Source organism: Neolamprologus brichardi, chromosome 1 (genome assembly GCF_056152115.1).
Source record: "Neolamprologus brichardi isolate AB-2024 chromosome 1, ASM5615211v1, whole genome shotgun sequence".
NCBI lineage: Eukaryota > Metazoa > Chordata > Actinopteri > Cichliformes > Cichlidae > Neolamprologus > Neolamprologus brichardi.
The window spans coordinates 11,225,313-11,246,128 of NC_142104.1; the positions used below are offsets into that span (position 1 = coordinate 11,225,313).

A 20,816-nucleotide genomic window follows, 5' to 3' on the forward strand; every position below is an offset into this window, starting at 1 on the left:
CTATCTGATCGAGAAATCACTGGTCTTTGGAAAAGAGAGTTTATTACAGAGAAATGTCTCTTTCCAAAATAAAAGCTATACTATACGCTTCTTCTGGGGTATATTCTCAGCAGCATATTAAACATACCAGGTCCCCATAAGGAGAATCATGTGCTAACGGCTGTCTAAATGACTCGGGTAAAGTTTGTACCATGCGTGCTTGTTGTTTTTGTCTGCTTCCACTTGTCTTTGCACTAGGATGATGTCGGAGTAAATGTGCAGTCATATTCGTTGTGTTCCCACTAGTGCTGACAGCGTTAATCTCGTTAAAATGACATTAACGCCATAACGCGGCAAATCTCCGTTAACGAGTTACCGCGGATCGCCCCGTGCGTGGGGCTGGACGGCGTCAACACGTTAACAAGCTAACTGCGCTAGCGCACTAGTTCCCACCAATTGAGCATTGCGTGGCACATCCGACATACTGTTTTACTTTTGTCCATGACGAGCTTACCATCAGGGTCATGAAAACCAAGATAGTTCCAAACGCGAGGATGGGGGAGGTTCAATTTCGGGTAGCGTTCAGGCAGTAGCCATGTTGCAACGAGCTTAGCTTCTGTCTTGCTAGCTTGCGCTGTGCTCAGTGGATCTGCACTCGACAGTGCAGCCTAGGCGGAGTAGTCGAACGCAGACAACACAGGCAGCATCGTCAGAAGAAAAGTTGATAAAGTAAATAAAATTTTTTGTATTGTTCGATACATATGCGTACCGAACCGAAAGCACTGTATCAAACGGTTCAATATCGATACGAGTATTGTTGCACCCCTAGTAATTATATATGAAGGGTGGGTAAGGAAACTGTGGCCCATGTATATTTCTGCCATAATGACCTTTTAAAGTCTTTTTGTTCCCCACATTATTTGTCAGTCATTCAACAGTGTCCCGCTGGCTATCATTAGAAAATTGATCAGGGATTTGAACTAATGCATGCCCACTGCTAATGTCAAAATACAGATGGCATGACTCACTTCAGCCTTCTGAAGGAGATTTTGTCTAATCTTGTCTTATGGACTAGTCTGGCCAAATGACTTCCAGAGGGGATGTGCTGTGTCTATTTGTATTGATCCCCATTAATTGCTATGACAGGGAAATATAAAATTGTATGTTAGGTGTAATTCAGAAAATACCATGCATCTCCTCAGAGAGTGTGTAGACATAAAGGCAATGAAGATACAGACAGAGACGCACATGCACACACACATTCACAAACACACATCTGTTTTTGTGTCTGGTGGCATCATGAAATGAACTTCCTGGTAGGCAGATGATTTGGCATCAGTGTGCTCAGGTTTTCATAACCTTTGGATGCCTCCCACCCTTGTCCTACAGAGAACCGAGGACAAAGCTCTGTCCTATTAGAGATGAATAATGAGCCTGTTGGCAAAAGAGACGTTGCTAATGTTTTGCCCAAAAATCTAAAATCTGTCCCCAATGATAATGTATTCTATGCCTGTGCCAAACAGGTCTATATTTGAAAAAGTGATTTCATTGCAGATATGACTTATAAAACCTGTAGAGTGGAAATGCATTGTAATATCTGGCAGGTGTATAGGCATCAAAATAAGGGCTTAGTTTGTTTTCCTGCAATTGATGTCTTTCCTGTGTGGTGGTATAGCTTTGTTTGTTTATGCTAATAAACAACACCAACTTGGGAATGTGGAATAATTCTTTATAAAGTCAGTCTTTTAGGGTGATCCTTTGAATACAAAGCTTATTTACTTCATATTTTTTGCAATATTTCATGTTTTGTTTTTTTTATTAAGTGGAATAAGAGAGTGTATGGTAGAATAGTATACTGCAAGCAGAGTCTTCCTACCGTGAAAGGTTATGGTCATCAGAGGCAAAAAGGTCAGCTTCATGGGAGACAAAGAAGGTTTTCCTATAAAGACTGCAACATTTAACTTTTTCTTTTGAAACTCCAAGTCAGGGACCATACTCACAAAGCTGTTCCCCAGGGTAGATTATTGCTTTGTAGAAGAAAATCTTTGAACGTTAACGGTCTCTGTTTTTTCACCATCAACTCTCACTCTTGGACACACAGTTTTTGAAATGTCAGTTCTTTAGGGCAACAGTTCTAATTTTTGTTTCGCTTAGTGTAAGTAAATAGATCTGACTGTGAGTTTTTGTTCAGAGATCCCAGGAGAGTGGCATGCATGCTCAGCAGAGAGACTTCTCACTGCAACCTCCCTCGAACATATTGATCAGGAATGCTTATTGGCGTCAGCCCTGTGAATAAAATGCTGCTCTATTGAGTTCAGTTCCCCACTGGGCAACTGAATGAAGAGACAAAAACCTTTAGCACTTTTTTGTGGACCGCTATTCAGCTCAAATCCTAAGCCTAATGACGTCACCGGTAGGAAGAAAAAAATTGAAAATGGCACCTTTGTAAACCGCACCTTCTGAAATGACAATGTATATATCTGTTTTTCTTTTCTTTCCCCCCCCCCTTTCTGTCAGTTTTATGTTATGTGTTGCAGCTTCTCCAGCAGATCGAGAAGAGCGCCGAATTTGGTGTTTATAAAATCAAGGGCAGATAAATAGTGTTGTTCTCCGGCTCTTCACTTAGAATCATTTGTTGACATCAGTGAGAAGAAGAGGCTTGACATGTGCATCCAGATACATATCCCTGCTGGAAGCAACCATCTCATTAACATTTAAAATCCTGGAACATGAAAAAAGACAGTGTTTATACAGATTCAGTACAGAATGAGCAACCTTCTGTATCCACATTATAGCAATTTTTAAGTTATAGTGTGGTGTGAGGAGTGGAAAATAAACTTTTCATATTTTTATTCTTGTGATTTTGAGCACTTAAATGTTCTGGTAAAAATGATTTTTTTTTTAAATCTTTGAAATCATTTGAAATAATCCAACATGGTGAGTCCACTCAGTATGTGTTTTAAAATTAGAACCTTTTGATCTGCCTCTAACTTTTCACCCTTTTGATCTGTTTGACTTCAATTCATCGTGTTTTCCCTGAGCCTCAGAATGACTTTATGTAGTCAAGTGATTTCCCATATATCATTTATTTATTTAGTAATTAATTTATTTGTGTATTAATCTATGAGCTATGTATTTAATATTAAATAATGCACAGTCCTTCATGAGATTTTACGATAAACTTCGGGCTTTCTCAGTGGTCCTTTGTTTTCTGTTTGGTTGGAATATAGGGCAGTACAGTTTGGGTGCTCTTGTCAGAGACAGTTTGTGTGCTGCTATTTCGTAACAGTTTTTTGCGGCAGCCGGGGTTTAAGAGACCTTTCCTGGGTAGTGTGTGAGCTCCTGTCGTCCCCTTCACAGGTGAGGAGACATATGAAGGGTCCAGACAGTTATGGAGGAGTGAGTGCTCAGAGGAAGAACGTTTGGGGGCAACGGAGCTGGCCAGGAGGCTGGGCTCAGTATCGCTATCTGGTGTAGCATAGCCACTCTTATCCTCTTGTAACTCCTCTTGCTCCTCCTCTTCATCATCGTCACAGCACAATGCATGGTACAGAATTTTGTCACTGAAGCGGACTCTTTCTCTTGTGCCAGAGGTACGGGAAGTCTTGTGGCTGTGCGTGGAGCTGCTGGCCTCCTCGCTCGATGAATCTGGAGTAATAATGCGTGGCCCATTGGGGATGGGCAGTCCGCCATTCATCTGAGAGTAGACAGACGCAGTGGTGGGGGGTGGGGTGGGGGTTTGTGTTTGGGTGAGGTTGGTCCCACGACCCATCTCCTGCTGTGGATCTCCTGGTTGCCCGCAAGATCTGCGAGCGGCTGCGCCAGCAGCCTCCAGATAACTGCAGAACTCCCAGCTGTCAGAAAGGACATCTGCATTGAGGAAGTCCAATCGGAAGGCCTCTCCCAAGCCCCGCTCACTGCTGGACGTGCTGCTGGCTGTGGCCACGGTCCAGTCATCTGGCTCCAGGTCAAAGTCAAAGTCAGACGTTAGTTTATCGATTTGACCCACCACCTGTGAAAGAGAATAAACAGTTTTAGGTAAAAGATAGAATGGGAAGAGAGATTATTTTGATCCAGATATTATTATTATTTTTTAACCTTAACAGCCACAAAGATCCAATCATAAATCTCTGAACAATGGTTCAGAGATTTAAGTGCAATTGCTACTAAATTTTTTTATGTTGTGCCAAGATTTCCAGAGAATGAATCAATAGCCAACAGTAGTGACTTTTACCTCATGACCTCAAGTTAATGATAAACTTCTCTAAAGCTAATGGATTAGTTGAAGCAATATCTGGTGCAATTATTTCTCTCTTAGGAAAGTAAATGCAATTCAATCTAACTCCTGTTTTGGAATCAAGATCTAATTCTACTTCTTGTTAGTTTACGACCAAGAGCTTACAAAAATTCAACTTGACCTTTACTTTATGTTTAGTCCAATAGTAAGTAGCATAAAGTGCATTTTACCTCCAATATGTCATTGTTATCATTTACCTCCAAAGGCCTCTGTGTCCAAAGGTAAGCTTATGAAGGCAAAATAATTAGGATAAAAGCTAAAAGTTATATTTCTGAAAAAATAATGCGTAATAATGTGTATTAAGCTTTTTATACATAGAAAAAAGTGCACGTATCACCTGCTCTGTTTTGGCTGGACTTTTATATGCTAACATAATTAGAACACATAGCATGTGCACTTTTGCCATTTTTGCATATTTATGTCATAAATGCACATTGAAAAAGAAATATTTTTGCACTGGTAGAAAAAAATGCAAAGAGGGATAATGGTCTTACTTTTTGCAGACACAGTACATGAATAGACCGACTCCAATTATATGAAATCTCTAGATGTTTCGCATGCCCCTGAATTGCCCCCCACTGGGAAGTTTAACAAAAGCCAACATTTACTCAGTTTGCCTTTACAGCTTGCCATTACTCTCCTTTCATCCATAAATCTATAATTGTTTGTTCATAGTTTGGAAATTGTCTTTATTTCCACCAAGGTTTTCCTCAGACAGGTGTTAAAAAATTTGCTTCATGTTATATTAAGACAAAATTAAACAATCCTTTGGAATGAGCCTGTAGCATGAAAGAGACTTGAGACAGAAAAGGCAACAGACGTGCACCAAAGAATCCTCTAAGACCAAGCTGTGTATCCTAAATCCAGTAGCTGATTCATTTTAAAATGAGATAAACCTTCTTAGACCTATAGCTTTCCAGTATGAACCCCTAATCCAGTGCTTTTGATGCCTGCACTTTGATGTTAATTGTAGTGCTTTTGTAATGCTATTGTAATGCCCATGTCAAACAAAATAAACTCAAATGTTCACCTGCTGCACAGAAATGTACCACAAAAGCATTTCATTTATTATTACCTCAAAATTAACCTCAATGCCTTTGTCATCAGCAGCAGTGTTGAGTGTTTGATGAATAGAAAGCACTTCAGTGGAAATCATGCTGGTTTGCTGACAGCACCTAAAATCCGAGCCCTCTGTACTTGACATTTTAGCACCTTTAATCAGCATGTTCTGCTCTCACCAACAATCTATTGTGAAATGAAAACACTCAGCATTCATGTAGCTTGTAAATGATACATTTCCCCAAACTATTCAGCAATTAAGCACAGTGTTTTGAACTCAGAAAACTTTTTAGAATGTGTACACCTCGATTTGCCCTGTAATTGCTGCCGAACAGCAGAGAAAGTGTAGTTTCACCCTGAGATTTGTTGAATATGATCTCTTTTCGCCCCCCTATAATTATTTGCAGTGCTTGCTTCTTTCTGACTCTTATGACTACAAAATGAGTATGCTTGTATCAAAAACTCCAAGTCTTATCTCTGTATGTGGAATTGCTATTGTAATTCATTCTTTGTCCAACTTTAAAAGCTGTAAATTCAAACTTGCTGCTCGTGTGCTCAATAAAAAGCTTAAGAATAAAACTGAATAAATCTTCCATCCTAAATTTGGCTCAAGCATAGTTAGATTCTCCTTGCTGCTGTTTTATCTGAATCCTGAATTTTCCTTGGTGCTGATAAGTCAAAGCACCTGCATTTTGAATCTGGCTGTATACCTCTGCACGCACAGCATTGGCTCATCTGTCAATGAGCTTCTCTGCAGATCTGCCAGTTATGGCATCGTGCACCTCATGAGTACCTGGACTGTGCTTCTCCACTGGCATGCTGCCCGGAGGGAACTAGGCTGTATGAATCCTCTAATCCTTGAATTACTCCACCTGTTTGCTGTGTGATTTGCAGACTTTTACTCATGGAGCTATTAATGTAAGATGTTTTCAGGGCCAGAGGAGTCTGAATAGCTTTGTTTACTTGATTGCAAAACCTAATTTAATCAGTGTGTTAAAAGAATAGCTATCAGATGTATTTCTCAACCCTGCTATTAAACCCGAATTTATTATTGTTTGGTTAGTAGTTATTGCCATAAGCAACAAGTCATTTTTATAAATCTTCTAATTTGCGTTTAAACAGATGGAGCACTTACAGCATACGTAAGTTCAGAGAAAGGTAACAGGTAATGCACAAATCGAGATTCTAGTTGCCAAATACATACTGAGTGTTGCTGTACCTCTGCAGTGACCCTGAACCTGCTTATTTTCTATTTTAAAAGGCGTTCCTGCATGCTTCAACTGTTTAGCGTGACCTCTCCCTGCAGTATGTAGTGGGCTATTTTAGCTTGATAACAGTTTCAGCCTGAAGGATCTGCTGATTCTTTTTGTCACAATGCTGCACATGCTCAATGCAACAACAAAGAAGTCTAGTCTCTGCTTTTTTTCCTCCAGAGTGTGTGATGAAGGATCTATGGATGGAATTGGATGAGAAGATTATTTTAGCACAAAGGATGAATGAACACATCAGGAACAAGTTATTAACACTGTGCACAATGTGTTGGAAATAGCAGATGCATTATGAGAATACATTATGAAGTAATTATGAAACGTGTAACACGGAACTTTATCTCATGTGGACATCACTGCACGTGGGTTATTAATCATATACTGGAAAAATAAATAAATAAATGAAAGCACTCCAGAGATCATGTACACAAACAAGCTATAAACCCCCACCCCCCCTCCCCCGATGTGCGTATGGTTTTTATTGTCTGAAACATAGGCCTACAAGGAAAATAGTGGTTAGCTCATAAGGTGCTTATTTTGAGTTCTCTTTTGTTTTTATTTCCTTCAAAAATGTAAAAATTCTGGAAGCTTAAAGTTGTGATAAACCTCTGGAGTCAGGTTGTGTATCCCCAACAGACTTCACGGCACATTCGTACTACAAAGTTTATGATGCGGTGATGGCATATCCTTGTGACTGAAAAGACTCCATTTGCAACACAGTTAAGCAGTAATGTATAGTATAAGCATGGATATAAAGTGCTGGGGATTAGACTTTAACTTCAGTCTATAATTTTCTCTCCATCCCTCTGCTGACAACTTCACTTACTCGCTTTACTGTAAATGCTGTCTTATAGAAGCTATTAAAAAGTATGATGACTATAACAATAACTATGATTTTCTGTGTGTGAATGGTAAGCAGAACATGATTTGTTTATTTTAGATTAACGGTTGCCCAGGAAGAATCACGCACACACAAACTGAGTAATAAATGGCATTGTGATTTTTTATTTTTTTTTCTGTTTCATTGCACACTATCAGCCAGCAGTCACAAGTCAATTGTGAGCATATCACCTGATCAACAGAGAGTTGAGTCATTTCAAAGCTCTCTGAGGTACTTTAAAAGAGAGGCTGCCTCAGTAGCGTCAGGCGAGGTTTTATTACTGTACCTCAACACCTGTCTGAAATGATGGTCTGGGTAATTGAGGGTCAGACTGAAAGAGGGCGCCCTCCAGCCTTGTCTGTAACAGAAAGGCTGAGTGACGGAAAAGACAGGCAAGGATTATCTAGTACAGATTTGTGTAAAAACTATTAATGAAGCCCCCCCTCAGGAGTGGTGATTTTTCTGTAATATTCAGCACCACCTGGTCTCTTGATTTATTTATTGTAGCTGGGCACCTGATTTCTTTCTCCCAAAGTGAGTGTCTTTTCTCTCTTACGGCTAACTAAAATTGTACCAGAACACTAGTACTGTAACATTTTTTCCCAGATCGGATGTTTAATATGTTGTTGAAAATTTCAGACAGAGGTCAAAATCAGCAAATGTGAAAATTTAGGTGTGAAATTGCCTCTGATGAGGAGGGTATATTTACCACATGTTCTAATCACTCAGTTGGTCTTTAAGCAGATGTTTAATTGGAATCGCTTGTTTTGATGCGCATTGATGGTTTTCTGTGTGGAAAGATTTTTGTTAGCTGTCTAGTAAACAGATGGGAATTACAATTCTTTGCAAGTCTTACATAAAAGTGCATCTTTAACATGTTTCTAATGATGCCAGTAGAAAGGGTATCTGGTTTTCCGTATGCATTACATATTTTAGTGTTTACCAGAAAGTAGAAAACAGCTCTGAAATATGCTATCAGTAGCAATGCAGTTTGTACATATGTAAAAAAATAAATCAGGTGTGAGTTACCAAAATAAATGAGACATAACACCCTCACTGGGTTCATTTGAAATGCACGCAGTATGAGTGAATTTTCTGTGGATCACTTCATTACGCTGTGTTCAAGTGGCCTCTCTCCATCTGTTCCTGTGCCACCCGTTCTTCCAGGAGTCATTTTCAGAGCAGACTGAGAGAAGTTTGCAGTGCTTGTTCGTTAATTATGCAGCATCCAGCGTCTAACATAGCTTTGCTTTTTTTTCCATGGGAAAATCTCAAATGTTCAGAGGCGCTATTCAAACAAATCTAAGTGTTATTTCTTTCTCAACATGTCACAATAGATTTCCAGCCCTCCACTGTGCAGCACTTTCAGCACTGAAAGCGGTTAATGCCAGTTAGGAAGTCTCAGCAATTATCCAAATGGCCTTGCATGCTGGCTTTGTAAGTAAAGGCTTCACAAATATTGTTTTAATGCAGTTAACTCCAGCAGTTTTGCAGCTCCTTCTTACTCTATATCCTCTCCTTATTTCCCCTCAATTGAATTCTCCTCAAGCCGAGAAGAGGGAGGCATCCAAGCCACTCATATTTTTGTGATATGGTTTATCTTATCCCCCAGAACCTAATTTATCATCCCCGACTTACGCTGAAAGGACATATTTACCAGATTCACTAGCAAAATTGTCCAGTGACTTGTAAACTTGTGCAGTCTCTTCCAGACATCTTTATTCACTACCGGATAAAATGGAATTCTGGGAGCATTTTAAAATTTGTAATGTACTAAACATTACCCTGCTGTATGTGAAGAACATGCAAGTATTTCATATCTGCACAGAATGTTGCTTGGCTTGAGAGTTTAGACTTCATTGAGTAAAAGCTTCGGGCAGAACTTTACACATGACATTGTTTGCTTGGAGTGTGATTAGGGTTGTGCATCGGGGCAGAATAATGCAGTACCATTGATAACAACCTAACCACAGTGTCTCTGTTTCAAAACGGAGCAAACTACAAACTAATTAATGAATCACTTTAATAAAGCTTAACATTTTTTCAGCTGCCCTTCAGAATATATTTTTCCAGACTGTGTGAACTTAGGTTAATGCAGAGGAATAGATGCTGCATCATTCCCCCCTAATCATATGCATGAAAGGAGACGGGGCTGCTTAACAGAGGGTTTGCAAATGTGATCCAGATGACAAATGAATATCCGTTACTCTTCATGTCAGATAATATGCACACGCAAGCAAGGTCTTGAAAAATCTCGTGTAACATAAAAAGTGGATGAGAGACAAGAGCCAAAGCATTGTCTAGTCTCAGTTTTGTTTTTTTGTCTTGTCAGATCCCCCAGTTTTTATTTTATTTACAGTTGAATAAAAATGTTTTCAAACATACAAAGAAAATCTGTTGATATAACAGGTGTGAAATACTTCCGTTGTGCTGCTTTGCCGTTAGCTTCCCCCATGTTTCCTCAGCTCTCCTGCTAGGTGTGCTAAAGAACAACAGCGATTTGAACAGTTCATCACATTGTTACAGTATCTTATTTATGGTTCTGAATCTGGAGCAGATAGTTATCTGATCCAAATCAGTGCAGTTTGGTGCATCCGTCTAATCACAGTAGAGTCAATGGTGTCGCTGATTTACGGTATGATATATAATACATTACATTAAGTATCTTGACAGACCTAATTTCAGCTTATTTATCACATCAGAATTTTTTCCCTAAAATCTGTATTGATATCTTAAGTTCTGTGGGACATGTTACAAAAATTAAAGAAGACCTACTTGAGATTGGTTAGCTTCTCATGCATTTCCATTGTACAAAATTCCATAGCACTTTGTCCTAGCCAAGTATATTGAGCATGGTTGGGATTTGAATACAGTTCACTCTGCAGACCAATGAGTCACTGGGCAGAAGACATTACAGACAAGCTAGGGGGACCTGATTAGGGTCAGGCCATCTTGATTGCTCAGATGTATTGCTTAGTGTTGGCACAGGGATAAATGTCCTTTGAAGTGTTCGCTGGAAGCATTTGGTGTAATTATCCTGTCATGAGAGGGGCTATAAGCTTGAGACTTCATTAGGCACATGCCTGCTGCTTTTTCATCTTTTCTCAAAAAACACTCATCTTTATGGAGGCCTTAAAGTGCTAAACAACGCTGTGATGAGCATACGGCCAGTACCTCCTGACAACTCACTAATCAAAAGCATCATTACAAACTTCAGCACATAATGGGCCTCATTTATCCCTGTGGGGCTTTAGAAGAGGTGGGCTTCTGAAGTCCCTGTAGGCCTGGGCAATCAACCACTTCCTTAGCCAAATTTAGGTCATTAGACTGTTAGACTGGACTGTCTTATATTCGAACTCTATGGCAAATTTGGAAGGTTTATCCTATCATACTTCAAGAGGCTATGGGTTGTACAATCGGTGAGGGAGGAAAATGGGAAGATTGTCTTCCAGCAATAGGGAGGTAGCAGATGCAGCATGTGTTGGTGCTGGCAGAGCACACTGATCATTTATTGAGGTTCTCCTTCATTGCTTCTATCCGTGTTGAGAGGCCTAGTGCCGGTAATGACCAGAAAAAGATGGTAGGGCCACGCTACGGGGCTCCTCAGTCTGTCTGCTTCCTTGAGATAGCAGGTGGATTAGGCCTGTGTACCGTCAGGTCATGCTGGTCACATGCAAGGAAAAATGGATCATGTGAGTGCAGTCAGGCCACACTGACCCATTTTAATGACTCAGTTTTTATTAGCAACATGGTGTCTTTCTGTCAAAGGCCAGTGAAGGTGTAAAGCGATAGTAGTTTGTGTGTTTTTGTGGGTTGGGTTGAAGGGTAAATGTATTTGACCTGCACTGGAAAATGGGGGGAATCTCTTGGGCAGAGGGTAGAATACCACAAACTGCAAGTGTGTCTCCATGCCAGCCAATAAGCAGATAATAAGTGTATCCCGACGAGGGGGTGGGAAATACACAGTCCATTCTATAGCTGCATGCTTATCCCATTTTATGCCAATGACTAATCATAATTTCAATGTTTTAAATAAATTTAGATTTAGCGTACTTACAGTTGATCTGATTTGTTACAGTAACAATTTCTCATGTAATTCCTACTATGGCAGTAAATTGGTGTAGACATGTTACTACATTAACATCACAGCAGAATATAAACACATTTTCTGGGCTGTCAAAGCTCATTTGCATCAGACGATGTGCATAGTCGAGCAAACAGTTAATGTTGATGGAATATTAAATATATACCCATCTCATTACTGACTGAATTAACATGTTGAAATAATTGAAGTTGGGTGCATCTTGGGGTTTGAGTTATTTATTTGTGCTGTATTTTAGTGGAGAGCACCGACATATATAAGCAGCAACAGTGGTAGTCCAAGCTTTACATCGTTTGAAATGGTTTTGATCAGCATTGGCCAAAATAGTCAGGCAAACAAAGATGTATATCTGCATGTTAGTCTGCATGATCTAAATTTGTAAATTCTAATAACCACTTGTAAAACACCTCAAAATCAAAATTATTTTATGAAAAGAAACAGGAAACAGATGCATGAAGGGGCGGACAGATTGAGAAACCAAGCAGAAGGTGAAAGACTGACAGGGAAGAAAATCATAATCTTCATGCAGTTTTATTTTTACTTTTAACTTATTTTTTTATTCTTCTGCCTGCTTTACTCCTGATTTTCTTTCTGTCTGTGAGGACACATTCATACCTTCAAAAACATGTTCTACAATAAAACACCATTTGCACCTCTCACATTACCACTAACATGCAGATTCACACATTGCTATCTATCACCTGCTCTCTTTCTGTAATTAAAAGTCCTTACAATGCAGTCATCTTTCCTGGGTTGTGGCTGAAAATATTGCCTAACAACATATCAGTAATGAAGCAGGAGTTACTTTTTTTTTTCCCAACTCTAGGAGTGTAAATGGAATTGCAAACCCAGCACAACAAGTTGCTAAAAAACTACCTTGAAGACAAAGGGTTTTTTTAAACAGCAGACAACATGTTTTTTTCTCTTTCCTTACAAGAATCTGTGGTCAAATCTATCAGCTCAGTTAGTGGAGAAGTAGAACAGGCAGCTATATGTGTGGTCAGCTTTTGAAAGATCTGATATGTGGATGTGTAAATCTCAATGACTCCACCCACACAGCTTGCTGTTAATCACCCGTGTATCATGTATGCCAGCAACTGAATTTTATTGCAAAATGTCTCATCTTCTGCCAAGACAATGGGTGGTCTATAAAGCCTTTGTCATATCACAATATTTCAAGTACAGGTGATTACAACTTGCAGGCAGCAGCATTTATAAATGGATGCAAATTGAGGACATTTCCATCCTTCTTTTCCAATAAGCTACGGCCATTAACATACTACCTAATTTGAAGTGTCAATCTCTTGTAATAAGGTGCCGGGAGCAGCAGCATTATAGTGCAATAGTAGCGATACAGCACAAGTCAAATTTAAGCGCAAACATAGATGGGGTAGAGTTTTCCCCAGAAATTTTAAGTAAAAGTATAAAATAACTGCTTAAAACTTTAACATAACAAAAATGAAGGTAACTTAAGCTTGTAACTATTCAGGAACCTCATAAAACTATAAAAGTATTTTCTGCTTGTAATGATGTAACTCTGAGAAAAGTCCAAGTTACTGGTTAAAAAGCCCGGCTTTTTAACCAGTTGCTTACAGCCCTGCTTTACCACCATATAGTAATGATTTCGATCTACTGTTTGCTCTTCCTGTCATACGGAGTGCAACTAGCGGTAGCATTTGGTGGAGTCTAGTCTGCAGTATGTGCATTGACAGTTCATTGTGGTCAAAGGAGCTTGCAAAGCTTTTTGCAAGCTCCTTTGACTACGATGACCTGGATGACTGAGAACCTTCACAGACATACAGTTCATTGTGATACACCTGTAGTATATATTTTGAAGAATGTATTAATACTTTGGAGAAACCTACTGAAAACTGCACAGAAATACCATTTTCATATCATGAAATGCTTTCTGAACTATTCTAAATTCATTACAAGCAACATTTGTATCCCTACAATATATATTACACACTAAGCACTGAGAAAGTAAAGGAAGCTGAGAAACAGTGGTGTCTGACAGTGCATAGATGTTCTCTTCCTTTTTTCAATCCTGTCTAAAACAGTAAATAAAATCAAGCAGCAACATCAAAACAACATAAAAAGGACGCCTTATTACCTCGACCAAGTAGAAAGGTCTACTAACATGCACTGAGCACAGGAGATTATGTTCCTCCACCTCTTTGTTGCTACGTTATTGGTGCGAAATTAGTTGCCTCATTCTAGATAAATAAGTGATTTGTTAGGGTCAGTGTTTGTTGATAATCTTTGTGTGTGATTTAAGTGATTTTTAACAGCTTTTCATTGTATGGCCACAGAACATTTTCTATTGTATGTTTGCATGGAAGTTTAAAACAAGCCCATTGCTGATAATCAGTGTCAATAAAGTAAAAATGGTAATGTTTTTCTGTCTGATTGATTATAAATGTCAAACATTCATAAATAAATAACCAGTAACACTATCTATATATTTTTACATAATGAATCTGCCATGATGACAGTCTCAGTAATCTAAAATATGAAGTCTTGAACAAACATTGGGCTAAAGTACGATAAATCACCAGACTACTAGCTGCATTTTCGGTTCACTTGTTCTATGTTTCATTTTGTTTTAACATAAGCTTAGTTTCCATTGCAGCTAAATGCTGTCTGACAATGGCTGAACTGTTCGGGGCTGAGAGAGCAGCAGCTAACCCTACTATTAATACAGGGCATGCAATCAATATGCCAGTGGCATTTCTAGGTTTCCTTGGCCTGCAGCGCTTATCTTAATGGGAGTGTGCTCCCATTTTCTTTTATAGTGTGAACACATATATCATTACCCAACAAATATAGCTAGATCTACAGGCCTCTGTGAAAACACTGAGGCACAGAGGAGAAAAAAAACCCCCAAAAACTAATGCAATTTATTTTTATTTTAACCTTCTCTCTGAGCCTTTATGGAAGCAATGATGGACCTCAGGAATATTCAATTGCTGTTTCACTTCTGCTCCATCTTCTTTGGCCTTTAGTGAAGATTGGCTAGCCAGTGTTTGTGGCAGCATTATTACTCAGAAGCATACCACAGAGGATGATGCGGTGTGCATTAGTGGGCAGAAACACATTTCTGTTGAGAAGCATTTTCATTCATCCTCCTTCAAGCTTACCTGGAGTTTCCTTGAAATGATACATGCTTAGTCAGATAGTGCATTGTCCTACTAAAAGAGTGTGACCATGTTCAGGTGCAACTGCTATGCCAGCCAAGGATAAATAATTTGTAGCTCCTAAAAACTTTGCAGCTGTTTGAAAGCAAACTCATACAATATGGACAATGACGATCTTTGCCAGAATGACAAACGCTAACCTTCTAATCTCTATCATAATAAATCGAATCATCTTATGACCACATTTTTAACTCCTGTTGTAGATCAACTCTTTTTTGGGGGCTACACTGTTTACCTGGGTAAAGAAAGTCTCTTCTGACCTCTTATCAACAAAGCATTTTCATCCGCAGCCCTTTAACTGTGACTCACTGTCTGGAGGAGTGAGGTGTTTAAAATAAGCGTGGTATCTTACCTTCCCACAATAACCGCTATGCTATCCTATTTACAGTGATATATATTATCTAAAGGTGTTATTGACATAATCCTCAACTTTAAAATAGTTCCAAAAACACACATCTAAAAAAGACACATCTCATTTAGTACAAATACATTTCCACAGTAAATACGTGATCTTTCAAAAGAAATGTCTTTTTAATAATTGTGTTGGTTTCTCCTGAATCACAGATTGAAGCAGAGAACCCTCTGCACTGAAGGCTTCAAGATATACAAACATGTGCCTGCTCTATTAAGAAAGACACTGCAGATTAAATTTGTGTACTCGTAAAATGTTTGTTTGAGCTCTTACACCCGAATGAGTTTTACTTGTTGAGGTGCTAGCACTTATGAACCAGAAAATGTGCCCATATCTCTGTGGAATCACCCTGGCTTCTGTTACTGTGTTCGCAATGTCCAGTGGAACAAATCAATGATTGCTCTCTTGATGACCTAGAGAGAGTTTTGGCTATAATTTTTTTTTTTATAATAGAATTGTTCTTGTGAACATCCATTTAATACTTTTACCATCAAAGGTAGAGCCCAGTGTTTCTCTTGCAGGTGTGTAACAGCAGCATCATTATGCTGGAAATCAAACAAGCTAAGACCATGCACTTACACATGCTTTGACTCAACGATGATAGCTCCCCTCCTTCCCCACCGTGGTTATGAAGTAGGCCACAGATATTGGCATGGCTTGCTCTCCTACCTCTTTCTCTCAAAACAATTTGTCATTGCTTCCAGGGTTCTGCCATTTCTATCTGTGACAATCTGTAGGGCGGTCGCCTCAGAGAGTGACAAAACCTGTCACAGTGCGTCACTTTCACTCTCTCTTTGGCAAGCGGCAGGACATCTTTGAGTTGGCAGCACCTTTATCAGATATGGCAGTTCCTAAAGCTCTGCCTATAACAGCAGGCAAGTTGGAGGAAAAGAGCCGGTGACTTTACAGAGACCTATTTGCAAACAAAATCACTGGGAGACATTTCCCACAAGGCACCATCTGGCTGCCACATATACCTGCCTCCATCACTCCCTTGCCACCACCGGGTTTCCTATTTATAGGAACTCTCCTGTCCACCCACCCAAAGAATGCATCTTGTAAAACAGCAACTAAAATCTAGCAAACTGTAGATATTCCTTCAGGCAATCAATCATCAGGGTGACAGATGTCAACACATCTCCCCCTTAATGTGCGGATAACATCTTCTTAACAGTCTGCTGTCGCTAACAATGGAAATGAACAAGCAGCCGGCTTCTTGCCAGACTTCGCAGAGATAGCAAGTCCAGCAGTGACCTTCTTTGTCATTATCTGAACTCTTCTCCTATATTTAGCTTGGCTCTAAGTCGTGAGACAAACTGTGAAAATGACAGAAACGCCTAAACTGAAGGTACTGTGTATGATATAATGTTTGCGGATTTTCTTTAGCAGAATTTGCGATGATTTTGGAAGTCAGCTGTCAACCATCATTGAAGTATCAGAATTATCAATAAAGCAATTAGTGTTTCTGTAAGCGTTGTAGGTTGTATTCTGATTATTGGTATTATGTTATTGAACGTGCATTCCCAAACGAGCACAGAATACAGAGAGCGAAACAGACGTGCACTTGCAAGCTTGTTAGACATTTGCAGTATTTTGATATGGTCCACAGTGACTACATTTTGAATGCTTTAAGGACACTCACAGCAATGTACTATTTTGATTGGAATGCCGAAATGTCAAATATAATTTTAACTTAAGCAAATAAAAACTGCAAAATTCATCCTGACTAATAGATGTTCTCTCTGCCTCCATGCACTCTTTATCATGTATTTATTTGCACATTTCACATATCCTCCCCTTCATTTTTTTCCTAATCCAAGGTTTTATCATCTGAGAGCAATACTGAACTTTAAACAAATTCCAATGTAAAATACAGCCTATGAATTAGTCATCAAAATCCAGATGTTTTGTTATTGTTCCCCATTAAGTAAAAGCCTCTGTAACATCCTCTCTTTCTTTCTTTCTTTCTCTCTCTCAGTTTTGGATAGATTTCATCAGGCGTCTCGTCAAGAGAACAATTAGTCAATGTGCATGGATCAGTTCCTTTAATTACATATTGAAATACTACCCATAAGCCCAAAAACATATTGATTACGTGCCTGAAACGAGGCAAGGATACATATATGTCCCCCTTGGAAAAATATCACCGCCTATTTTCTGCTTAACAATTCTCTTGATTTGTGATTTAATGTGTCTATCTCTTTCTGTGTGTGTGTCTCTTGATAATTATATGTTGTCGAGTTGGCAGGGAAACACGATGGTGTTTGGAGAAGCGTTACCTCGGTCACACAACCCCTTTGGGCAAAAGGAGCCTGGTAAACACATCTCACAAAAGTGAGAGGAAAGAAAATATTTAACTAGGACAGTATTTTATTGCATATTTAAATAAATAAATAATTTAAAGAATGAGTTTAAAATTAATATATGCATGACTCATTTGTTTTATACTAAGCCAGAAGTCTGCCCTCGTGCCCTTTGTGGACTGTCAAGCTCAAATACGGCATAGTAGACAGTTTAGGGGCAAGAAATCCACAGTTACCCAACCCAAATATCTTCTGAAGTCTGAGGGGGAAAATGCTGTCTGTACTGACCTCTGTAAACTCTCCTGCTGAGTTCTTGGTCTTAGTCACTCATTTTGAGCCTTGATGAAAAAAAAATTTTTTTGCAACCAAGATGGTGACCTCATTTTAAAGCTTCAAAACACAACTTGTGATGTCACAGTAGCTATGTCAGTCGTTCATACTGCCCCTGGTTTTGCTGTAGTATTAATAAAACCAACACACACACAGTGCAGTGGGGTTCCCTTTACCTGCATTCTCCAGGGACAATAAAAGGGGCAATTACAGCAGACAAATAACCAATGTACAGTGAAGGTGAACGACAGGAGAGGCAATTTCCCATTCTTTTCTCCTCTCACTTCATCTCCGTTTCATGCGTTGAATTTCTAGTCCATAAACACTGGGCCCATTGTACTGTTGTGTTGACACAAATTGGAAAGAGTGAAGAATGGAGATGTATTGTTCTACGTAAAGCATATTCATCTTTTCAATAAACTTGGCTTTGGCAAGGGAAGAGAGAGTGCGAAGTCAGGCGCAGCATGTAATTAGTTGGTAGAGGTATGGTATGAAGGCCTTGTTGAGCCATCTGTGGAAAACATTTTTGAGGATCGTTCTGACTGAGATTTTGTCGCTTCGTTGTCTTCACCTGCACTTGTCCATGACCCCCTCTCCTTATATGCTTTGCTTGCCAGCAAATGCCATCCTCCAAATCTACTGTTTGCAACTCTGCATGATACAACAATCGGTGTTCGCCAAAGCGCCTTCTGATGCATTCCCCTCGCTTTTCACACACACCGTTCTACAAGGTTCCTGGAAACATTTGAAAAGGGGCTTCATTAATAATCCATGGATTTTGTGTTCATGCATAAATGCGGCGCCAACCTACAAGTGCAAGTCCGTAGTTGGCCACTGTTTTGACACCTTTCATGGGTTTCTCGCTCTCTTTCTTGCAGCTGAGCTTTGATTGATGACAACAAAAGGAGTGGTGAAATCTGAGGGCTGGATGGAGAGATAACTGACTGGCTGAGAATGACTCAGTCTGTAGCACAGAGTCAGTCTGCTGCAGCCTGGAGGAAGAGACAGCAGTGCAAGAATGAGAGGGAGCAGGAAAGGGAGAAGGTATCACAGGGTAAATGAGGCCTTGCAGTTTGGTTGTGCACATAGCTTCATCATCCTTGGCTCATGTTTGGGAGGCAAACATGACTGGGCTAATGTTGCTTTATTTGAGGAGAGAAACATCACAGAGTCAGAGTGATGTGACCAAACACACAGCAGGGCCTCGCCAGCAGCATTCTATCTAATCAATCTACTGTGGGAGGACAGAAAACACACAAACAGCATGCACTCACAGAACACACACACACACACACACACACACCCCAAAAAAAACAAAAACAAAACAAAACTACAGTATATACACACGCATTCTCATGCTCATAGCTAAACTCATATCTTCTGGCAGATACTCATACACCCACACAAACACATGCATCAATCACTAGCTCTTTTTTCCCCTATAAAATAAAAAAACCCTGTCATAAAGGCACAACGGATATATATATATATATATATATATATATATATATATATATACAGTGCATGCCAAATCAGACTGACTGCCAGACTGGCTCATGTTACTTTGATCCTGATGGGAAATGGTGATTATTTGAATGGCAGCATGTCAATCTGACCTCAGGGTTATTGAGATGTTTTTTTTTGATAGACCAGATATAACCCAAAAAAATGCATATGGCAGCCCTGACTGCATCTATGACATCATCATGCAAATTCCCCTCTTACGTGACCTTGGATTTATCTGCACGGACTCAGAGAACACGCGATGTGATCAGGTCAGTCACGACAGAAAAAAATGTCCCCATCCCTTGGCCCTTTGTAGTCATCGTTTATGAATCATATTTTTTCTCAAAAGGTGATCGCTGCCAGTAATGTTATACTGGTGGTAGGTGCAGTGTGGACATTGGTGTTGGGGGCTCTGGCGTGCTCTCCCTCTTTAAATAGCCCCAGATCTAATCTGCAGACAGCAGCAGAGTTCTGACAGATCCTGCCTTGGTGCCTCCTCCCACTAGGTGACACATTCTTTATTTATTTTTGCTCTCCTCCGCTCTGGTATTCACTCCATGGAGCACTAGCCCCTCAAGCTATTGTCAGTTCTGTTCTCCATCCATGTCTGAAAAACCAAATGGATTTACAGGGTTTACTGTCAACCCCTCCCTTTTTCTGGGCTTATGAATGTGGCACAATCTTCTCTTTCCAATCTTTTATTTCCACACTATCTATCCCTTCATTATGACTTGTTCCTTCTTCACTTTGGGCCACTCCACTGACACTGCCTCTTCTTTGTTTGAGCATTTCTTTTCCAAAATTAATGTAATAGTATGTCCTAATCTGCGCATGATATAGTAGAAAATTATCTTAATAAATAAAGTTTATAATGCATTCACGGTTCTCATGAGCGTTTTAAACCTTAATACAAGAGAGTGCCTCTTTTTTTCCCTTTAAAACCACAATTCTCTCATTACTCTGTAATAAAAATGATAACGTAGGTCTAACCTTAATGAAGTATTCATTTGAAATCAAACTAAACCTAGCCAAAATGTAACTATCATCTTGGCAGATCGTAATATGTATTTGTTTTCCAAATGGAGATTGACAACAGCGATGACAAATAATGTCATCTTGTTAATACGGGTGTCAGATCAGGAAATAGTTGTTGTTCTGAAGGGCAGTAATTTCGTTAGTCAGTTTGGAGGACTTGAGTGGTTGACACCAATGTAAAGCTTCTGCTCCCTTAGGCTGCAAATCCTAAAATCTGCAGTGAACATCACTTGTTGGATATAATCAATGCAAATTAATAAGTGGTGGTAAAATTGACATTTTCAATTGCACATTTTTCGTATACTAGATAGAAGAAGCACCTTAAGTGGAACCGCACACTTTATTATATGGCTGAGAAATGACCAGATCTGCAGATTATGATGGCACATAGAAAACTGTTCACGCCATGCAATTCTAGTCAAAAAGCTGCTATCATTTTATAGTAGTA

The 20,816-nt window shown here is 39.4% G+C and overlaps 1 protein-coding gene across 2 annotated transcripts in view; it reads right to left on the bottom strand.

The window, feature by feature from the left end:
• Positions 1-1,650: 1,650 nt before the first annotated feature.
• The window catches only part of insyn1 (inhibitory synaptic factor 1), a 44,643-nt gene continuing 25,477 nt past the window's right edge, over positions 1,651-20,816 (bottom strand). For both annotated transcript variants that reach the window (XM_006779818.3, XM_006779819.2), the window contains exon 3: positions 1,651-3,991. In XM_006779818.3, the coding sequence (XP_006779881.1) occupies positions 3,173-3,991 (819 nt within the window). In that variant the 3' untranslated portion in view covers positions 1,651-3,172. The remainder of the gene's footprint in view (positions 3,992-20,816) is intronic.